This window comes from Nicotiana attenuata, unplaced genomic scaffold, assembly GCF_001879085.1.
Source record: "Nicotiana attenuata strain UT unplaced genomic scaffold, NIATTr2, whole genome shotgun sequence".
Lineage (NCBI taxonomy): Eukaryota > Viridiplantae > Streptophyta > Magnoliopsida > Solanales > Solanaceae > Nicotiana > Nicotiana attenuata.
In genome coordinates this window covers 210,341-223,678 of record NW_017671909.1, presented here as the reverse complement: position 1 = coordinate 223,678, position 13,338 = coordinate 210,341, and the positions used below count along the sequence as shown (strand labels likewise).

Genomic DNA, 13,338 nt, shown 5'->3' with positions numbered 1-13,338 from the left:
TGACCGATAATCAGAAAGTGGTTTTTCGGGACCATTGTGTGCTCAAATCGTATCTAAGGTCGTTGTGGGCCCCCGACTCTATGTCTTTAGCAAAGTGAATTTTGACTTGAGGCGTGACTATAGGCTCTCCTTGATCCAAATGATAGATTAAACAATTCCATAGCCTACCAATGATAAGATCCCTAGTCAACCCTTTTGAGCCTTTGACCTTTTTCTTTCAAGAACCATGATACAAGCCTATACCCGTTCTAAAAGATACCCTCTCTTGGCACCCAAATCTTTCCTTTAGCACATGGCAAAAGTATAAGTTTGGGGAGGGGGGCAGGGGAGACGAGGATTGTAACAAAGTGGTAAAAAGGCACAAAAGTGAAGAAAAAGAAAGGCAATGAAAAAGAAAGAAAAGCAAAAAGACAAAAAGAAAGATAAATGTGAAAAAGAATAAAAAGGGATTCAAGAAAAGCAATGAAAAAGAAAGAAAGATGTGGAAAGTTGTAAAAGGAGAAAAGGTCTGAAATGCATAAGAAAGAGTGACAATGTGTCTCTCTAACCCCTTAGAAAGAAGTGAAATGACTCAAAGAGTCAAGTGAATTGTGCCAAATGAATCAAAAGAAGTGCTTAAGGGAAGATGGAACCCACTTGAACAAAAACATGACCTACCCTAAACCAAAAGCCTTCACAATGACTCCACAAAAGCCCTATATGATCTTGAGCTGAATGAAGCTTACATTAGTGGATACTTACATAAGGGGCAAGAATATGGTACCTAGAGCCGGACTTGTGACCTTTCCTTGAGAGAGATGAGTGAATTCCCATTAACCTCGTTTTGTGTGCCACTATTCTAAAAGGTGAGGTTTGCTTAGGGAGAGTTGAGGATGTGTGAGTTTGGGTTCCACAATGACCAAAGTAATTGAAAGAGTTCTTTGATGTGTTGAGTCAACTCTTGATGCTCTTGTGTCGTACTTGATCCATGGTTTTTCAAAGGTTAAATGTTGTTAATGATTCATTTGTATTGAGGGCAATTGTTAGTCCCAATTGATGCTAGTTGAGGTTACTTTAGGATAGCTGAAAATTCTTGGATTTTACCTCAAGGGGTGGGTCTTATTTTGTTTGCTTGAGGACAAACAAAAGCTTAAGTTTGGGGGAGTTGATAACTGGGGATTTTGACGTGTTTCATGCTCCTTCTTGCTTACGCTTTGAGTATAAATTCTTACAAAATAGTCCCGAAAGGCTCATAAGTTGTGCTTGATTGCAGGTTTGATCAACAAAGTGAAGAGATGTCAAATATCGGCTCAAAGGGAGTGAAACCTGCACAAGTATCAAAGACAAGAGAACTCAGGACAAACAGCCTAGTGCGGCCGTAGTCCATTTTGTGCGGTCCGCACTAGGGAGATTCAGAGAGTGGTTTTTCAGGCATCAAGTCAGTGCGGCCGCAGAAGGTTTTGTGCGATCCGCACAGAGGCACCGCAGCCGCACTATCATTTTGTGCGGTCCGCGGAAGCCAACTTCAGAGAGATGTCCAGAGCTATCATCAAGCCTAAGCGGTCCGCGGTCGACTCTGTGCGGACCGCGCTAGCTGCCTCCGCGGCCGCAGTCCATTCTGCGCGGTCCGCGGAGCCTGGGTTCAGAGAGTAAGATTTTAAGTCCAAGAGCCTAGTGCGACCGCAGTCCATTTTGTGCGGTCCGCACTGACCCTGCAGGGGCATTTTTGTCCAGTTTTTCCAGCTTAGTATAAATAGAACATTTTTCCATTTTTTGGGTAACCAGTTGTTATCAGACATTAGCCGCGCTCGTGAGAAGCTATTTTGTAGCCATTTTGGGCATTTTAAAATAGATTTAGCAATTGAATCATTATCCTTACTTTAGTAATTTAATATTATGTCTTTCTCTTCATCTATTTCTTTGATTTTATCTTCAAGCACGAGTAGCTAAACCCATTAGCTAGGGTTGTGGCTCAACTCTAGTGTGGGTAATTGATGGGTGTTGTGATTTAAGGTTAGATTGATTATGGGTGTTTGTTATTTGGGTCAATTTTATGGTTTAATTTATGAATTAGTGGTTGCAAACACCAGTTTGTGCTAAGTTGACTTGGCTCTTCTTGAGAAAGAGAGCCTAAGTCTCCAAAATTGACTCAACAAGGAATTGGGATGGACTCAAGAGATTTGATAGTCCCAATTAAAGGGTTAAACCTCGAGAGAGTAATTACCCGACTTGAACCCTAGTTGCTCGGGCAAACATGCATACCCAATTGGTCTCGAGAGAGTCAATTGGGCAAAATCACTCTTTCTACCGAGAGGAGTAGAGTGGGTAGTATTGAGCAACGGTTATAACATATTTCCCCAATCATATCAATCGTGCCTTAGATGCAATTACCCGTCAATTAGCCACCTAGATGAAGGTCACTACCCTAGTGCCTTTTAAACCTTTAGATACAATTTGTAGCAATTTACTCTTAGTCTAATTTAGTTGCAATTATAATTTGTAGTTTGATCATAGTAGAATATAAAGAAAACCCAAAAATGAATAGAAGACCAATTAAGAACATACACGCAATCCTAAGCTAAATGGATACTCGACTCCAATCCTAGCTCTCTGTGGATTCGATCTCGACCCACAAATCGGGTAAAAGTTATTGCGACCCTCTCTCGCTACTTTTTAGTGGTGTTGAGTTGGCAGAGATCAAGTAGTACTGGTCATTAAAGAGTGGAGGCCTAGCAGTGGATTGTCCTTCCCAGTTTTCAAGTGGTGCACTCATCTTGATCTGTTCCTAAGGTGTTAGCCTCTTAAAGGATAACCCGCTCTGATACCAATTGATGTTTTATACTTCAATACCACACAAGAGGGGGGGGGGGGGGGAGGGGGTGATTTGTGTGGTAACAAATTTTTTGCTTAAGTTGTTTATGGAAGGACCTGGTTCTACTATGTGTTCCAACTACTACTGTTGCGGAATAATAAGTACAGAAATTAAAGAACATAAAGATTTTACGTGGATAACACCTGGCTCAAAAGGTGAAAAAACCACGACCTACTACTTAGTAAGATTTTCCCAAACTCTCCACTAAAATCACTGAGCCAAAAACTGCATTTACGAAACTCTTTTGTAAACCTAGGACTAACTCTAATCCCGTTGTAGCACACATCCTCAACTGTAGCGACAACTTTAAGTTAACTCTGAAAACTCTGAGTACCTAATATAGTTACTTCTAGATAAAGCTGAAAGGTACAATATAAAACCACCTACTACAATTCAACTAGAAATAAAAGACAGACACTTGAAACTGGTTCTTCTATCTAGTTCAAGTAGCTTCAGGTTTGCACGCTTGAATCACACACAAATAGCTTGCAAAATTGCCTTGCTATTTTGCTCTCAATTCACGTTTAACTTCTGCTTATGTGTGTTACCTGTAAAAGAGAACAACACTGATATTTATAGAGTTAGTAAATAGAGATTGACTAGAATTTTGATGCTAATCTTCCTTGGTGGAAGAGTTCTAGTTGATCTCAACCTCTAACTCCTTCCCTTTCTCAAACTATGTTCTCTTTGAGTAAGGAGTCCTTCTCCTTATCCAATATGCAACATTTTCGATCAGGATCAGGAGATATCACTTCTGTTAAGTTAGGTTTATCTCTTTCACGTGCAACTCACATGCTTGAGTCTGACCATATCTGTGCTTCACTAAGATGGACCTGGTCCATGTCTGAGTTCCTTTGTCAGTCTTCAAAACTCACCTTTACTTGGGCCAGCAGTCAACATATGAAAATACTCCAATTATCGAAGACCATATGATAGTCCTTTAATTAGCCAAATAATAGAAAAATACGCCCCCAAGTTCATATTATCTATTTTTCGAAAGGATAATTTTACAGCCCTTAAAATAATATATTTATAGCGTTAATTATAAGTGTATTTGCGTAAACAATCATCAATCCTTTCTTAAGATTCTCGCTTAATCAGTATTCTACTCGTACAATAAAGGTAGATTTTGAAAAAAAAAAAAAGTATCAAATTAAAGGACTTCGTATTTTCTTACAATATAAATATTAAATACTTTAAAATAAATTCAATTTATCAAAATGACGACTAATATTTGGATTGTAGAAAAATCAACCTACCGTTCACCGACAAGATTGCCTTGGTTTCACTAAGGACAGATCTAAAATATCTTATATAATGAATATGAATGTGATAAAATTAGAAAAATTCATTTTCTTTCTCATCAAATATCTTCTAAAAGACACTCACAGTGTTTTTCCAGACACAAACACATGAGTCCATGTTTCTATCTTTTTTTTTTCTGTTTTTTTTTTGTACTTAACGAAAGATTATTAGTGTTAATGTGATTATTAAGACGATAACAATTATTCTTTGCATCTTCTGGCATTTATTCCGACAAAGGATGGACATATCTGCAGATTATATTTATATTTAACTTGGATATAAGATCTCTGCAATAAGCAGACGATGAGAAATCAAAAAAAGAAAAAGAAAAATGCAAGTTGTAAAACCAAGAAACCAGAGCCAATTCACGTTGATTCCTCAGGAGACTGCATTATGCGAAGATAAAGCTAACATTATAATGAAGAAATGATTGGTTCATTATTTTGTAGTAAATAATGAAAAAACTGAGCAGTTCTCAATTATACGTAACAAATCATGTGCAAGTTGCTTTTGTTCATTATTTGAAATTTGCATCTATTTTTTGAGGATTATTTTGTGTTTTAGATGAATAATCCAGTTCACATGTCGAATGTCGACTTAAGAATAACGGGCAAATTACTAATGGAAATAGTCACTTTCACTTTAATATATATATATATATATATATTTCTTTCTCTATTTGAAATAGAGTGAATGTGCAGTTTGCTGTTCTACCCAATTTTTCCAGCTATATTTTTGGCTTTTGACAGGCAGCACCTGCCTAATTTCCAATCAAAAGTTTTAAAAGCAGAAGTCTTTAGTTCATTTAAAGAATTGATGATCAAATATATAGGGGGAAAAAAAACTAATTCTTGGTTTGCATAACTAATACTGTTACTACTATACATTTCTTACAAAATGGTACTATCATCTAATTAAGGACGAATACTATTTCCCACCGAATTTGTCGCTAACAGTGACGACAGAATTTTCCGCCAAAATTTACGACGGATATAGACGGAATATCAGTCATAACTATTATTAAAAATTGAAAGATACATTTTTATGCATTTTCCGACCGATTCCGTCGGAAGTTTCCGACTACTTAATTTTTCCATCGGAATATTCGGCCGAAAATGGTCCGTTTTTTAGTAGTGATATATATGTATATATATATAAATTAAAGTGAAAGAAAATGTTTTATCCAAAAACTGCCCTAAACCAGTTCTTAGGAACTTGAAAAAACAATTCAATTTTTTTTTTTTCAAAAACTGATCATCTTTCATAAACAAAAAATATTTTCAAATTTTGCTGAGAAAAGAAAATCAAAATCTATTGCCAAAAGAGATGTTAGACAATAAAGTTTATATGGTTGTTTTTAACTCGTTTAGAATTAAGGTGTAATTACTGTTTTTTTAAAAGTATATATAAAGAAAAACTATATGGTGAAACTAGGACATTGGAAAGTTCATGAATTACTGTCTTAAGATGAACTTATAATTCCAATGTATTAGCCCACGTAAAAGGTGTCAAATTTAACAAAAACAACTACAATTGTCATTATCTTCAGGAAAAAAACGCGACTCAAATTTTTTAAAGAAATGCAGATTAATTACAATTTACTAATAGTAAATTCAATTACCTCACTTAAAACGCTATAAAATTAACAAGAATCTTCAGTATATATTCAACAGTAAACTTGTCTTCCTCCATTAAACAAAACAAAGATTTCAAAAAAAAAAAAATAGCATATCAAAGACGATACGGCAGTCCAGTGCATAAGGTATCCCCGCGTTCATGTAGAGTCCGGAGAAGGGCTGCACCTCAAAGGGTAATAATGTAGATAGCTTACCCTAATACAAGCATTAGCGACTGCTTCCACGGCTCAAATCCGTAACCCTTAAGTGACACAAAGACAGCTTTACCCATATCAAAGACGATCCGTGGTGAAAAATTAAAGAAAAATATATATGCATCATCATTTCTTTTTCTCTCTATTGTGTGAATACATTGAGCAATGAAACTCTAGCATTAAGTAAACTCCTAAACACTTTCTCTCCACCACTTTCAATTCCACAAATACAATCTTCCAATTCATGCATTTTTTTAGACATCATTTTCACTTCTTCATCACCTTTTTTTCTCAAACCCCACAATAAACTCTCCAACCCCATTTCTAAAAATTCCACAATACCTTCATCTTCTTTCACTTTCTTTGTTTTCTTTCCTAATCCAATCCAAGAGCAAGTTGGTTTTGGAAATGCCATAGAGACCCCAAGTCCATTAAAAAGTGCAATAGAAACCAATTCTGTTACTTCTATAATATCTTTCATGACTTCTGCTAGCTCTGCATCTCCATCTGGCACTGGTACACATTGTTGTGGCACAATATATTTTCCTATACATTGCACGTTAGACACGAGTTTATCCATTTCTTTAGCCATTTTTCTCAAAGCTTTTGCATAGGAAGCAATCTTGGATTCATCTTTGCGCCTTACAGCTACCTGTTGAAACATAATATAATAAAATGATTAAAAACATACTCCTTTCTCTAACTGCTTAAATTTTTAGATACGATAATCATATAATTTAACATGCTATCAGAGCGAACAAGAAGAGATTATTTGAATCCTATAGCCTTTTTTGAGGCTACTCTTTATTCTATCTCCTAAAACCATGTGGGCTAAATTTAGCCTTTAAATGTAGTTGGAATATGATTTTGTTTTTCTTTTGAAGACAATTTAGCTCACTTAGCTAAGGAGGGGCCAAATTTTAAAGAGTAGTCTAAAAAGGTCATTTGTGTCATGCACCGACAGGAGATCTTGGTTCAAATCTCAGCGTCACTCAAAAAAAAAAAAAAAAAAACTCGTGTATTAAGTTCCCGTTATGCGTGAAATCCGAGAAAGGGCCGAACCACAAGGGTCTATGCTTTATTACCTTGCATTTCAACATAAGACTGTTTTTATGGCTTGAACCCGTGAGCTCTCGGTAACATGACAACGTCACTCAAAATATAAAAAATACTTTCATGTGTATAGTTATGACAAAGAATCAAGTTAATACGCAAAGGAATGTGTTAAAGACACATCAATGTTTTTGAAAAACTTAAGTTTAAACTACCTGAGCAGCTAAATGCTCTTCCTTGAAAGTGAGAATCAATGTCTGAAAAATTCCATAAACGTCAACAAAGTGAAGAAAATCATCTAGAAGCTTCTCGACCAAATCAGAATGGCCATGTAGAGATTCACGAGTTTGTGGAAGCTGAAGAAGATCATCAAGAGACTCATGAACAATCTTGAGTTGATTCAATCCATCACAAAGCCAAGCTGAAGTTCGATTTTCGGGCTTTAAAGCCCATGATTTAAGCTCGTTTAAATCATCTTTGAGCTGAGAAATTAAAGGATGAGATCGACAAGGAAGACTAGCTGATCGGACGTGGAAGGTTTTTTTGGGTTTGTTTGAATGGTTAGGATGATTTGGAAAAGATAGAGATCTTCGAAAATTGGCCACCATTTTTGGTGTCATTGTTCTTGATTTTGATAGTGTTTTTTCTTTTCCCATTTAGAGAGATGGGAAAATTTGTGAGGAGAAAATGAAAAGGGTTAGACAGTTGAGAGTGTTTATATAGGGACAAGAGGTTTTGGATCTAAAATTTTTGGATCATGGGTGTAGTGTATTATTGTCCTAACTACTTCCATCTTTTTTATTTATCATTTTATTCCAAAATAAATTGATCCAAAATACTTTTCACTATTGAAAACTAAGAAGGTAATACTACTTTTTTCTCAATGTCAATCATATACTCCTCCAAGAAGGCTGAAGTAGTTATTAATTACTCATTTAAAGAAAGATAAGTTGTAATATTATTATTATTTAGTCAATTACTATGAACCCAATATTATCAATACGAAATATAAATATATATGTGAAAAATTATAGTAAAAAAATTATTAGATTCAAATTCTATAATTTCAAAAATATAATGAGTTTGGTAATAAAATCTCAAATATTAAATTCATAAAAAAGGGCAGCTCATGCAAAAAGTGTCCTGCATTCACACATGGCAGAAGCGAAATCAGAATTAAATTTCATTGGTTCAAACTTTAAAGTTTTTAGCATTGAACCCATTATATTCTTAATATTATATCTAGGTTCATATCGACTATTTATTACAATTCCATTGATGTTTGACGCATATATTTATGTTCTACATCGAAAATTATGGGTTCAATTGAAACCGTACATATAGTTTTACATCCACCATTGTGGTCCGGAAAAGAGTCATCTCTAAGGGTTTGATGTAGACAATCTACTTTAATAGGGGCATTAGTGGTTGTTTTCACGCCTCGAACCTGTGACCTGTTAGCCACACAAACACAACTTTCCTGTTATTCCAAGTCTCCCGTTATAATTAATATTAAACACACAAAATTTTACATTATTATAAAAAAGAATAAGGGAGAATATATCAAGGAATAAATCCAGCTGTTGGGGAAGGCAAAAAGGCAAAATCCCGTTACAAAAGGTGCATGAGAGATTGGAGATGATCTGTATTTTGTAATTCACAGGTTATTCTGGTTTTCCTGTTGTGCTGGAGCCTAGACATCACGTGCACCTCACACCCTGTCCTCTTTAATTTACTCTGTTATACTTATCCAACTGTTTTAAGCTAAAACCTTTTGTTGCTGGTAGAGCAAACAAGTTAGATTAATTTCCAGAATGTCATTCTTGTACTATACTACCACTTGTGTAACAATTATTGGCTGTTGCGTTGTTATAATATTTCTGATTTTGTTTTTTTTACAGACTGAACTGTTAGTATGTATAGATACTGCCCATACTATAATATTTCCTTTAATATGTCCTGGTTTATTTGGCGTTATAATTTGGAAAATGATATATATATATATATATATATATATATATATATATATATATATATTTTTTTTTTTTTTTTTTTTTTTTTTTTTTTTTTTTTTTGCACACAGGTAATAAGGAATAAGGACCGATATTCAATTGAGTCAAAATTAATTTCTGGGTTGTGAGTCACGTTGTCTTTTCAAAATAAAGAAAAAAGCTTCGTATTTGCGTGTTGAATGTGGTAAAATTAATAGCGGAATGTAGACCTAACTCACGTGTCCGTTTATATAGTTGCCGCAATCAAAGGAAATCGAATGGCACACATATATACCTTTTTATGATATCTTCAAAACGTCAAATATTATTACTCTCTCCGGTCCAAAATAAGTGATTTTTAATTAGCTGTTTTCACACAGATTGAGAAATCTACCCTTTTATATTAATTAGCAATGAAATTGACCCTATTAACATTTACCATCTCTTCACATAAACACTCCTTACACATACTCCAACACTATTTACTCCAAGGGCAATGTAGGAAAAACATAATCAATTCATTCTTGAAATCTGAAAAAATCACATATTTTGGATCACAAAAGAAAGGCCAAAAAATCACTTATTTTGGACCGAAGGGAGTACTTGACTTCACTCTTTTGCAACATATAAAATTTACAAATTTAAATAGTTTCTTCTCTGCCTTCTTAAAGGTAGGAGTAAGGTTTGCGTACACTGTATTACATTGGGTCACACTATAGGTAGAGACAGATCCGGAATTTTAACCTTATGGGTTCTGAATTTGGGACGACGACTTCAAGTGTTAATGTCACGGCCCAATTTTCCCTCCGTTGGGTTTCGTGATGGCACCTAGTCTTAAGGACTAGGTAAGCCTACTAAAATGCGGAATAATAACAATAACTAATAACAGTTAGAATTCTTCTGAGATTAATCCTTTATACAATGAACAACTTTCCCAAAACCTGGTAGTACAAGTCATAAGCTCTACAGAGTTTCGCTACAACTTCTAAACACAACCGTATGGAAATAAGTACAATAGTGTGAATATAAAATAGGAAGGTGACTCCGAAGCCTGCGAACGCAGCAATAGGACTAACTTGAGTCTCCTCGGCAAGAATCTGCACAGCTACTATCGAACAATACCTGGATCTGCACAAAAAAAATGTGCAGAAGTGTAGTATGAGCACACCACAGCGGTGCCCAGTAAGTATCAAGACTAACCTCGGTGGAGTAGTGACGAGGAACAGTCAAGACACCTACTGGTCTAATATACAGAACATGATATTTATATAGAGACTACGCGATACGGCTAACAGCACAGTAATTAAAATAAGGAAGGAAAACAGCAAGTACTCAGGGAAAACACCGTAAGGAAAAAACACGGAAAGGTAAGCGAGAATACAACCCGATTCCGAAATCACAAATACAGTAAAGACAAGTCATAACTCAACAACTCCGATAGTTTTCACTTTAAGTCTTAACCAGCAAGCGTCAATCAAATAGTCAAACCCTTCAAGTGATAAAAGAGAAAATGTTTATAAATATACTTCATTCGAATAAGTGTTCTTTGTAAAAAGAGTTCTTTCAAAATAAAGGCTTTTCGAATATAATCTTTTCAGATAGATAACCTTCGCATATCAGTCACCATGTGACACCTCATCTCATAATCATACAATACGGGTCTCAATACCTGAACCCTAACACTTGGCATCATGTGCCCTCATCACACCTCCTGATCATACTGACAACTCACGTGCCCCAAAAGAGTCATTCTCACATGGAAGGCAAATAACAAGGGTGTGCATCTATACTCAGAAATCTCAAGGAGTCTCCTATCCGATAAGGGTGATAAACCAAGTGTATGCTTGTGTAAGTGTCCTAACATAGTTCATACCAACTAATAAGTACAAGGAATAGAATGGACAACACCTATAATGTTTACACAGGAATAGGATCAATGAAAACATCAGCTCAGAACACAATGACTTTAACAGGGGATCTCCCAGGATATCGTCCCGTAGTCCCAAACGTAAATATGTGTGCTAGGGATCTCTTGGTATCCCGAGGATCTCTTGGTATCATCAATATATGTACTAGGGATCTCTTGGTATCCCGAGAATCTCTCGGTATCCTCAATATATGTGCTGGGGATCTCTTGGTATCCCGAAGATCTCTTGGTATCCTCAATATATGTACTAGGGATCTCTTGGTATCCCGAGGATCTCTTGGTATCCTCAATATATGTGCTGGGGATCTCTTGGTATCCCGATGATCTCTTGGTACCCTCAATACATGTGCTGGGGATCTCCCGGGTGCAGCCCCGTAGTCCCAAAAGTAAATATGCAGGGGATCTCCCGAAACACCGATTTGTAGCCCCAAAGTAAACATGCAACGCAACCAACAGAAACAACAGTCACAACACAACAGAAAGCTCGTACATCACCACAATACATAAAACAATAACAAATGACAATAATACAAGGTAAGACAAGTAAATCAACTTAAGGACTGTAAAGCACAAGGAAACGGTAGAACCAACTCACAAAGAATAACAACAGAAAAGAATGCTAGCATAAAGGGAACAATTCAACCACAGGAAACTAACATGTAGCAACGATCCCACAATATACAAGTCAATAACAAGGAAATCAACACGAGTCAAGTAGTCCCAAATAAAGGCAAGTCAACAAGATATAAATGATCTAAACTCCTTTTAAGGTTGGACAAATTTTGAGGATATTCTAAAATTCAATTAAGGGAGAATGATCTTAGCTTCACTTAAGACTAAACAATTTCAGAAGGGGTGATGAAATTCTCAAATAAGATAAGCAACTGTGAAAAGATAGCATGACAATAGGTGAGGAGAAATTCTGCAGTCAAATCAATTAGGAGTCAATTAGGCAATAAGAGTGAATCATGAAGCAATTAATTCCAATCAAGCATGTAGAGGTGAAACAATAAATAAGAAACTCAGTCATGTCAAGAACACATTCCTACACAGTGAATATAGAGACCTAAGAACCCTAAAAGGCCAATTTTTTCACAAATAAGTCCGAGCACGCACTCGTCACCTCGCGTACACGAACTACAATCAACATAGAAGACTTCAATCCTAAGGGGAAGTCCCCCACACAAGGTTAGGCAAGATACTTACCTCAAGGACGACACACCGATACTCAAAAATGCACTTCTCGGGTGAAAAGACCTCCGGATGGCTCAAATCTAACCAAATTAACTTCAAAGCACAAATAAAACACATAAGAAACTATTCCGGATCATAAAGTCTCAATCTTTAACAAAATCCAAAAATCGGCCCAAAAGTCGACCCCCGGGCCCGCACCTCGGAACCCGACAAATTTTACAAAAATCGAATAACCATTCCCATATGAGTTCAACCATACAAAATTTATTAAATTTCGATACCATTTGGCCCCTCAAATCATGATTTTTCATTTTAGAAATTTTCTTCAAAAACTAACATTTTCCTCAACCCATATCACAAATTAATTGATAAAAATGAAGACAAATTCATGGAATATAATCAATTCTAAGTGAAGAACACTTACCCAATCGAATTATGCGAAAATCCCTCAAAGAATCACTCAAGACCGAGCTCCACAAGTCAAGTTATGGTGAAAATGGTGTAACCCTCGGTTTGGAATTATATTCTGTCCGCCCAGGCTTTTGTGCATCACGAACGCGGAGGGAGTATCGCGTTCGTGAAGAAGAAAATAAAGGTTGCCCAGGTTACTCATCGCGAACGCGACAGTGCGTCCGCAAACGCGAAGAAGGAAAGTCTGATGGCCCAAGGACTGCTCTTCGTGAACGCGTGAAATAGTATGCGAACGCGAAGGGTGGGATGGCATAACTACGCGAACGCGATAGACAGATGCGAACGCGATGGAGGAAGAGACAGAGCTTCGCGAACGCGAGGCTTTTTACGCGAACGCGAAGTAGGAAAATGAGGCGACCATCAGAGACACTTCGCGAACGCGGAAGGTGATCCGTGAACGCGAAGGAGGATATCAGATACCAGAAACAGCAGTTCAAAAACAAGGGAAAATGGCCCGTAGCCCACTCGAAACATACCCGAGGCCCCCGGGACCCCGTCTAAACACATAAACAAGTCATATAACCTAATACGAACTCGCTCGAGGTCTCAAATCACATGAAACAACGCCGAAACATCAAATCACACCAAGAATCGAACTTAGGAACTTTCAAACCTTCCAACTTCCAAAACTCCTACCGAAACCTATCTAATCAACCCGGAATGACGCCAAATTTTGCAGACAAGTCCAAAATGACATAACGGAGTTGTTCCAACT

General features: G+C 36.5%; 1 protein-coding gene across 1 annotated transcript; it reads right to left on the bottom strand.

Moving 5' to 3' along the window:
• Positions 1-5,700: 5,700 nt before the first annotated feature.
• Positions 5,701-7,743, bottom strand: LOC109210843. Its single transcript, XM_019374314.1, has 2 exons — positions 7,256-7,743; positions 5,701-6,639 (listed from the first exon to the last, which is right to left on the bottom strand). Exons 1-2 carry the CDS (start codon positions 7,694-7,696, stop codon positions 6,130-6,132), a joined length of 951 nt encoding a protein of 316 aa, XP_019229859.1. The 5' UTR covers positions 7,697-7,743; the 3' UTR covers positions 5,701-6,129.
• Positions 7,744-13,338: the final 5,595 nt, after the last annotated feature.

Coding starts and splice junctions, on each gene's coding strand:
- LOC109210843 (XM_019374314.1), bottom strand. CDS start 7,696: ATGGGAAAAGAAAAAACACTATCAAAATCAAGAACAATGACACCAAAA. Junction 6,640..7,255: donor AAGAGCATTTAGCTGCTCAG/GTAGTTTAAACT, acceptor ATGTTTCAACAG/GTAGCTGTAAGGCGCAAAGA.